The sequence below is a fragment of the Phalaenopsis equestris genome, unplaced genomic scaffold (genome assembly GCF_001263595.1).
Source record: "Phalaenopsis equestris unplaced genomic scaffold, ASM126359v1 Scaffold000002, whole genome shotgun sequence".
In the NCBI taxonomy this organism is placed as follows: Eukaryota; Viridiplantae; Streptophyta; class Magnoliopsida; order Asparagales; family Orchidaceae; genus Phalaenopsis; species Phalaenopsis equestris.
In genome coordinates this window covers 30,811,391-30,820,569 of record NW_018164444.1, presented here as the reverse complement: position 1 = coordinate 30,820,569, position 9,179 = coordinate 30,811,391, and the positions used below count along the sequence as shown (strand labels likewise).

Below are 9,179 nucleotides of genomic sequence, written 5' to 3'. Positions count from 1 at the left end.
AAATGGATCTTCTCAAATATTTCACATTTTCTATGATCATCTCTATTTTAGGTATTCGGGGAATCCTTCTTAATAGACGAAATCTTCCTATTATGTCAATGTCAATTGAATCAATGTTCTTAGCTGTCAATTCGAACTTTTTGGTCTTTTCCGTTTCTTTGGATGATATGATGGGTCAATCATTTGCTTTATTAGTTCCAACAGTGGCAGCTGCGGAATCTGCTATTGGATCAGCCATTTTCGTTCTGACTTTTCGAGTCCGAGGGACTCTTGCTGTCGAATCTATCAATTGCATTCAAGGTTAAAGATAACTAAGGGAGAGTGACCAAAGACTCAGTTCTCTAGCGCCGTTCGTTCTCTTCTTTTCTTTCTTTTTCACTTATCCCGTTCCGTTGCTGAAAGATAGATACGGATAACCTTTCCCAATGAGATTGAGTTCAACGAAGATGCTGGATAGAAAGATGCTATTTGCTGCTATTCCATCTATTTGTGCATCAAGTCCGAAGAAGATCTCAATCTATAATGAAGAAATGATAGTAGCTCGTTGTTTTATAGGCTTTCTCATATTCAGTCGGAAGAGTTTAGGTCAGACTTTCAAAGTCACTCTCGACGGGAGAATCCAGTCTATTCAGGAAGAATCGCAGCAATTCCCCAATCCTAACGAAGTAGTTCCTTCGGAATCCAATGAACAACAACGATTACTTAGGATCAGCTTGCAAATTTGCGGCACCGTAGTCGAATCATTACCAACGGCACGCAGTGCGCCTAAGTGCGAAAAGACAGTGCAAGCTTTGTTATGCCGAAACCTCAATGTCAAGTCAGCAACACTTCTCAATGCCACTTCTTCCCGTCGCATCCGTCTTCAGGACGATATAGTCACAGGTTTTCACTTCTCAGTGAGTGAAAGATTTGTCCCCGGGTGTACGTTGAAAGCTTCTATCGTAGAACTTCTTCGAGAGGGCTTGGTAGTCTTAAGAAAGGTTCGGGTGGGTGTTTAGAATAAGGCGCGAAGCGAGAATCGTCTTCATGTGTTCATGCTATAAGAAGAGCGGATCCAATACACATCAGACTTTGTTCTAAGGAACAAAGATTTTCTCAGAAATTGTGGGATGTCATGCCCCACGAGTGAGTTGCCCAAGCGGTCCAACGGAGGGCAGTCTACCACAAGATCGAGTTGGAGCCTGGAGCCAGCTGGGTTGGTTTGGCTGATGGCCCCTAGCCAGTCGGTATCCCTGTACTTCTTCTATATTGACTGAGCCGGTCCCGGATAACCTTCAAGAGATTGTGTTCCAGCGCCCGGATACATTGACCAGTTCCAGGGCCGTTACCGATCCGGTCCTTGAGCCTTTCCCAGAGAGTATCCCGATCCAGCATGGCTACCGATGTGGATGATTTACCTGGCTCGACGTATGACAAGGCCTTCGGATTCCGTTCCGACGATTGAAAAGACGGTAGAAACTCAATCCGGGAAGCCCTATCCAATATAGCTTTGATCCTTATCCAAGGCCCTGGCTTATGTGACCTAGGAGGGATAGGAGGATCGGTCGTATGCGTGGCGTGGCCTCTCGCTTCTCCCGCGTGCATTCTCAAAGCAAGAGCATCCAAGCGAGTCTACGTTCCCGTGTCTGCTAAGAGAGGAGTTGGTGATTGTATGGATCCTTTGCACTAAGACGGTGAGTGATGATTGGTATGGCCGGATGAGAAAAAATTCCCTGACTTCTTTTCTGAGCTGCATTGCTAAGGTTTCGTGAATTTCTTGAGACAGTGATCGGGCTCTGGTTCAGTTCCGTTCATACTACTCCGAGGGGGTCAAGGGTCGGCCTTTGAAAATTCTTCTTCTGTTTAGACTGGGTTATCCCACTTCTTTGATCAAGGCTCTTCTCTTTCTATTTCCCCAACTTAGAATTAGCGGGCGCCCATGTTGTGCTTTTCTTTTTTTATGTGTCTCATTCGGACAATTTTGAAAGGGACTCACTCAGCTCTGTGTCTTTCCTCTCATATCCATCCCCAACCTTCCGTTCTTCTGCCTTTGCAGGAGCGGTCTCAATTCCTTCACGGGTGTACTCTGGGTATGGATTGGAATCCAGGGCCAGCTTTCTGAATGAGAGATGATCAGTTTCCACACAGATTGGACAGAAAACCGTGCGAGAAGAGTAGTGTTCCAAGACGCAAGCTTTGCTTCTTCTGAATCGCATCTATTGTAGTATTGAAACCCTTCCAATCTATGCTCTATGCGTGAGACACAATCTACGTCTTTCATTTTTTTCTTGAGACCCCACTTTCTCTCACTAAGCATTGGTTGGATCTAAGGTGCGCTAAGGGCTTTTTGTTAGGAAGTCAAAAGAACCGCCTTCGATTCGATCAACCTTTTCACCCACTCCTCTTTTCTCATTGCTCAATTCTGAATCTATCAATTGGTGACCCATTTCGTCAATAAGAAATCAAGAACAAAGGGACAGGTGGAGATGCTAAGAGATCGTGAGCGACAGTTTTCTTCTTTTCATTCAAAAAAAAGGCGAGAGAGCTTCCTACCTCCAGTCTTGCCTTCGGAAACCGAGCCGGAAATCTTCGACCCCCTAAAGACTCAATAATAGGGTGTCTGATTTAGACTCCAAGCGCGATTGGCACTTGAGGATACCAGAAGTGCTGTGGGCATACCGAACCACCTACCGGACTCCAACACAGGCCACGCCCTATTCACTAGTGTTCGGAGCAGAAGCGGTCCTCCCACTGGAAGTGGAAATTCCATCGTTCAGGACGGCCGGGTTCACAGACGAGGAAAACACGCCAAAGGCTGGATCGACGCGGTGGATGAAACGAGACTCGCAGCCCAGCAAGCTTGACGATTTTTCTTGAGATGAAGGTGGACTCAAGCCGCTTCCTTTCTCGACCTTCGGATGAGGATGAAGTTGAGCTTGAAAAGAAGGGCTCGAGAAGTGAGACCAGACCCTAAATCATCCAGCTTTGTGGAACCGGGATAGGACAGCCGCAACAAAGAGGGGCGTTGATCGAGAAGTCTACGTTCAAGCGTACAAAAATCAAACAAACGACTATCTTTCAGTCATGATCCTCTGAGAAAAGGGGCTTCCCCAAGCCAAAGGAGATGATCTAGCTCTTCCTGGATCGGCAAGCACCGCACCAGCAGTCTCAGGTCCAGCTCTGCCCAAATCAATCTCTCTTGAGATACGAGATTTCCTGAAAGTCAAGAAGGCGCGCAGCGGGGCAAGGAATGAAGGAGCTCGACTGAACACCCACAAAATCTCTCTTTCAAGAGTGAACATTTCAATCTTGAAATTTCAGAATGGAAATTGATGTTCACTAACCTTACAATTATGCTCTACTGAAAAGCTGTGTTCATCAAGTTCGAGAAGTACTGACACCAAGCGGGTACCGGCTTCGCTAGACCATTTTGGTCCTCAGGGCTAGGCTCTATTGGGCGCTGGCTGATCGTCAACAAACTTGATTTATATACGTATATAACAGAGACTGAAAGAAGGAACTGTTAGAGTGAGCCTGAAAGGAGACGGTGACCTGCCTTTTCTTATGAGGACGGTACACTTGTAGATGACCCAGTCACATTTTCACAAGCCATTGGTGGGAAGGATTCCTCGAGGTGGTATGATGCTAAGGAGGATCTGAACTTCATGTCAGAAGTTTTTGTTTCTGAGAGTTGCCTGAAGGAGCCAAGCCCGTAGGGTGTAAATTGATAAGACCAAGAGAGACTACCAAGGTAGAGTAAGGTAGGGCCGGAAGCTCGCTGATAAAAAGAGGACTTTCAAGCACTAGTACTCAGAATACCAACTCACAGCGGATCTATTGTGACTCTAAGATGAGTTTTGAGAGAGAGTTCTCACATATCGGCTGTGAATGTGAAATAGATCTTCCCCTTCCTTTATTCCGAGTCAGGTTAGGAGTAATATTGGATTGGGGTCCATTGGAAGTTGCCTGAAGCGAGTGAGAGTACTGAAGCCTGCGAGCCATATGGATCAAGGGCGGCTAGAAAGCTAGTGCGTGAGAGCTAGAAGTATGGGAAGCTCTATCTTTGAAACCAGCTGTCTAAGCTATCGGGCTCTTTTCAGCCTGCACTTCAGTCTAATCCATCCTACTCTGTGAGAAAGTTTTGTCTTTTTAGCCAGTGGAAGGCCAGGCAAGTTCCCCTCTAGCGAAAAATCGTTCAGGTAGTATCCAGTTGCGGTCCTTCTTTCCGCCTTTCCTTACATAGTCAAAATGCTGGCGCACCTAGTCAGTTATAGGTATGGCCTTAGAGTAGCGGTCCAGGTGAGCAAATAGATTCCCTGCCAGATCTAGAATAAGCTCCGTAAGCCATTAAGAGTTTCCTGCCATACAGTTGCCTTCGGGTCACTTTGTCTAACTACTTTCTTTGTTCCTAACATATTAGGTGAAGAATGCTAAGCCCATAGTTCCTCCAGTGTGGCCCCCAATCCAGCCCTCTAAACTCCTGCTGCAATGTCAATTGGATAGCTATAAACTGCCACTGGATCTCTATATGGAAGGCAACTCCATCGATGGTCAAACATGTCCTAATCAAAAGACAAGAGTTTGGATTGAAAAGAAAAAGGAGGACTCGGCACCGGAATCCCTATTTTGATCTGGAAAAGGGGGTATATGGCTTTTGTTTCTTGAAATTTCATAAAAAAAAGAAGAGGCACGTAGTGAACAAGATTCACATATGATCCCCCTAACCTCAAACTCCACTCTAACGTCAGACGAGGAAGCGGCGTCAGAGAAAGTACCGCAAAACTACCTACCATACCTAGCCACTGTTGATGGAAAGACTTCTAGCTGACTGAGCTTCCCATTCATATGACCCTAAACCGGGCACAGTAGGCAAATGATCAGCCTCTTTCTCTCTTCTGCGGAAACAAAAAAATGGAAGGCCCGTGTCACTGACTTTGATCTACTGTGATCTGAGAAAGCTCTTATCCTAACCTAACTTCTCACCATCTTATCTTCCTCGTAAGATTTTCATTTGAGGAAGTGAAATCTCAACAAAGCGTAAGAGAATTTCATATGCTTCAACTCCAACATGACATGTAGCCGATTGCCAACCTCCAAGAAACACATCCAAGTTGTCCTATATCGATTGGGCTGGCCGGGAGAGTAGCTAAATGCCAACCGACCGAGCCTTTATGAAAAAGAAAAAACGAGTGAAGTTCATCTCTTATCTTCTTTCTATTGAAAGTAATAACATTGGCAGTTCAAGTCCGGGAATTGGCTCTCACTCTCAGCCAGAAAAAAGATCGGTTACACTCATCCGCTGAATGACCCGGTGATCCCCATATGTTCGAACATTCAAGTAGGAAAAGAGAAAAGAGGTCAGTAGGGGGAGCCCTCCATTCCAATCAAAAGAAAGTCATTCAAGATCTAGATCTAGAGCTAAAAAGGAGCATTCCCAGCTCACTCTTTTCCTTTTCAGACTAAGAAACTCAGAAAAGATCTCTTTTTCTCTCTTTTTTTTCATTCGAAAAAATCCTCTTTTCTTTCTAGTAGTTCGCTCGTCCTTTCCTTACTCTTCTCTCCGATCGCCAGACGGGTTTGATTTGTTTGGTTTTCTAAGGTAAGGGTAAGTGACTGGGAAAAAAGACGATGACGTCTGACATCAAGTCAAAGTCTTAGTCTCAAAAAAGCATCTGACTGAGTGACAGCGATCTCAATGGGTAGAAGATATGCTTGGGAAACTCCGATAGGCCTAACCGGCCTGCTCTGAGAAAAGAAAAAGAAGAAAGAATCTAGGCTCCCACTGATAGCAGTGAGTTCTAGGTCAAGCTTGCGAGTTGAGCTCTGCCTCCTACTCCTATGACTCCTCCTTATCAGATTGATTGATTATTCTCTCGCGGATCTGCTGATCTGATCATAGCATGCGTCAGGAGACATCGGAAAAGGCGCTAGATTCTTCTCTCTTTTTATGAAAAGGATTCTTTATCGACTGATCTTTTGGAGTTCTTTCTCAAGTCTCATTCCTCTAGATATTTCTCTCAATGTAGTCCCTCCAGCCCCCGATTGGAATCTCCCCTATTTAGAGGCTCTAGTGAAGAAAATTTCAGAAAAGAGAAAAGAAGGATCATCACTCCCACTTATTCTCGACTCCTGCCGCTCGCGAAGCGGAAAAAAATGCAATGGTGCAAAGGCGCTAGATAAAGGCGCTAGAAAAAAATGTCTCTTTTTTCGAGTCCGGTTCGGGCTGAAGAGACTCTGATTTTGAAAGAAAGAATTCTGTCCTTGACCCAGAAGGAAAGTTTTCTGACACAGAGGGACTGCACATTCTTCGGCCTGCTGGTGGAGCTGGTGGAAGTGAGCATCTCCCCGTCACTCTGAAAAGATATCTCGAGGAGCTTCATTCCATGGGCGCTCAATCATCCTTCTTGAAAAAAATGATGCGCTGCTTTTTGGAATCAGATGGTGACCGGTGTCAAACAAAAGGAAGGTGGGGCAGAGGAATCGACGAAGAATCCAGGAAATAGCGAAGGAAAAGCGAAGCGTGACGAGAATTCTAGACTCGAGATGTTAGAAGGTGCTAAATCAATGGGTGCCGGAGCAGCTACAATTGCTTCAGCGGGAGCTGCTGTCGGTATTGGAAACGTTTTCAGTTCTTTGATTCATTCCGTGGCGCGAAATCCATCATTGGCTAAACAATCATTTGGTTATGCAATTTTGGGCTTTGCTCTCACCGAAGCTATTGCATCGTTTGCCCCAATGATGGCGTCTCTGATCTCATTCGTCTTCTGATCGCAAAAAGGCGCTAGTCAGTCATATCTACGATCATCCATTTTCTAGTGTTTTGATCAAAGTCAATATCTCTTTGTCTTTATCTGGGGACCTTTGGCTTTTCGTCCTTTTTCTTTGAGTTGTGCCGTGGGTCAGTCATCCATTCGTACGATCTGAGTTATGGAAGGAAACAGGGGAGTTGGCTGATCAAGATGGACAGTAACGATCGCGTAATCTCAATTTCTCGGCCTCGTCATCGAAAGCGGCTTCCAATTGCTCGGAAATTCTCAGCTATATGGGGGACTTGGATGGTGAGCAAAAACAATTAATCAAGAAGTTGGTCAACTTTCGCATGATCGATGGTAAAAGAACGAGAGCTCGTGCTATTGTTTATCAAACTTTTCATCGCCCAGCTCGAACTGAACGCGATGTAATCAAACTGATGGTTGACGCCGTAGATAATATCAAGCCCATATGCGAAGTGGTCAAAGTAGGAGTCGCAGGTACTCTTTATGATGTCCCTGGGATTGTAGCCAGGGATCGTCAACAAACCTTAGCTATTCGTTGGATCCTTGGAGCAGCTTTCAAAAGACGTATAAGCTACAGGATAAGCTTAGAGAAATGTTCATTTGCTGAGATACTGGATGCTTACCGAAAGAGGGGAATTGCACGTCAGAGAAGGGAGAATCTTCATGGACTGGCTTCCACCAATCGAAGTTTCGCGCATTTCAGATGGTGGTAAAGTGATACCACATAAAGAGCTCTTCAGTCATCTTCTGAAGTCAGAAATGTTTGACTAGCGCCTTGATTTTTCTTTTCAATCAAAACTCTCGCTTTTCTTCATCTTCATCTAGAAAGAAAGTCGGCCTTCCTCAGACTCCCCCCTTCATTCATTGAGTTGGAGGAATCCACAGGAGGCCCGCCCGTTATGCATTGCATAAAATAACCTTTATTTCTCTTTTGACTCAGGTCGAATGAATACGAAACTCGATCAAATCAAGAGGCCATGAATGAAGAAGTAGTGGGCCTTTCACCTTCTTTCTAGTGACTCGTGGAGCTGAGAAATCCACTTCAAAGGGAGGGAAGCTAGCTGTCATCATCATCCGGTAGGAAAAAGAGTCGGACTATGACGTACCAGTCCCTAGTGGTGGTTCAATTTTTTGAATCTGCCAAGTCAAGGTCAACGTACGTAGCGTAGCAAACCGATCATCTGCCTCTTTCTCGTTCTCGCTCGGAAGCACTTTTCTCCGTACTACTGTACTGGACCTTATCGAGTTTGTCTTGACTTGTCGAATCTCCACCACTCCTTTCTTGTCCGGCTCTCGAAGAGTTGAGCTGGCGCTGGCCAGCAACTTTCGTGCCTGAGAATGGAAGAGGGCCGCAGGCATTCTTCGTACCTGGTCCAGCCTCACAACCGGTTGGTCAGACGGAATTGGACAAAGAAAAGAGAGTGCTCGACCGGAACAACGTCAAACCATAGAACACAGCTCCTTTCGGTCGAACCCGCCTCCAAGCTAGCGCCTTACCTTTTTCGTATATAGTCTCAGTGAGAGCTACTGTAGTCTCCCCCGTTGACCTTCTTTTCTAGATAGAATCTTCAATGAGTGGAAAGGACTCCCAGACTTTCTCCGCAGTACGAGCCTCATACAGAGCCGCGCCCTTGTGATATGATAAGAAGAAAAGGCAAGAGTTTGATTCTGAAAGTCAAGAAGAAAAGGGGCCAGGCCGCCCTCTTTTCCGCACCAACCCTGATTGTCAAATCGGGTGTATAGCTCAGTTGGTAGAGCATTGGGCTTTTAACCTAATGGTCGCAGGTTCAAGTCCTGCTATACCCCAAAAAAACCACTCATCGTAAGGATGCATAGTAGCGTTCAAAGAGCACTCTTTGGCCTTGAGACTCGCCCCTTTCTCAGAAACAACTTCGCTCGTTGTGTGAGGTCAGGAGTAGTTTCAAACTGGCTCGGTCATCGATAGGCCGGCCTTCTCCTTCTTCATTGGATAGGGCGCGGGGGAGAGTCAAGTCAAGCACTAGTGAGTTGGGGTGGGACGCACCAAAGCAGGATTTAGGGCAGTAGTTCGGCTTGCACATACATAACAGGGTGACCACGAAATAAGCAGGCAAATCGCTCTAGGTGAATAGAACCTACCTCGGAAAGAAAACTAGATAGGCTGCTTTCGAAAACTCTTACTGCAGATCGACATCGGAGGCGGCCCAAACCTAGGCTGTGACGCTTCCTGTCGAGTACAATTCAGACTTGAAGTTCGTTGACAGAAAGACAATTGCTCAAGAATGGGACTCAGTCTTGAGCAATTAGATTCTTGAATCTAGCATCAACATGAAAAGAACATTACAAAGCTATATAGGCATTGATCCCATCCATCAACCGAGAAAGACACCTACGTTACACTAACTAGGAGCGCGCTTCTTTCTGAAAAAAAAAGACATTCTGAAA

At 45.6% G+C, this 9,179-nt stretch overlaps 2 protein-coding genes and 1 non-coding gene across 3 annotated transcripts; all 3 read left to right on the top strand.

Annotated features, from left to right (window-relative positions):
- The first annotated feature begins 4,597 nt into the window (after positions 1-4,597).
- Positions 4,598-6,837, top strand: LOC110036406 (ATP synthase subunit 9, mitochondrial). The gene has a single exon (XM_020740843.1). The coding sequence runs from the start codon at positions 6,418-6,420 to the stop codon at positions 6,745-6,747; it is 330 nt and encodes a 109-aa protein (XP_020596502.1). The 5' UTR covers positions 4,598-6,417; the 3' UTR covers positions 6,748-6,837.
- Positions 6,838-6,969: 132 nt separating this feature from the next.
- Positions 6,970-9,179, top strand: LOC110036396 (ribosomal protein S7, mitochondrial). Its single transcript, XM_020740833.1, has one exon. It carries the CDS (start codon positions 7,022-7,024, stop codon positions 7,466-7,468), a length of 447 nt encoding a protein of 148 aa, XP_020596492.1. The 5' UTR covers positions 6,970-7,021; the 3' UTR covers positions 7,469-9,179.
- TRNAK-UUU lies at positions 8,489-8,561 on the top strand. The gene has a single exon. It is a non-coding gene; the product is annotated as a tRNA-Lys (tRNA).

What these genes read in the sequence shown, in the direction of transcription:
- LOC110036396 (XM_020740833.1), top strand. Translation starts at nt 7,022, where the DNA reads ATGGGGGACTTGGATGGTGAGCAAAAACAATTAATCAAGAAGTTGGTC.
- LOC110036406 (XM_020740843.1), top strand. Translation starts at nt 6,418, where the DNA reads ATGGTGACCGGTGTCAAACAAAAGGAAGGTGGGGCAGAGGAATCGACG.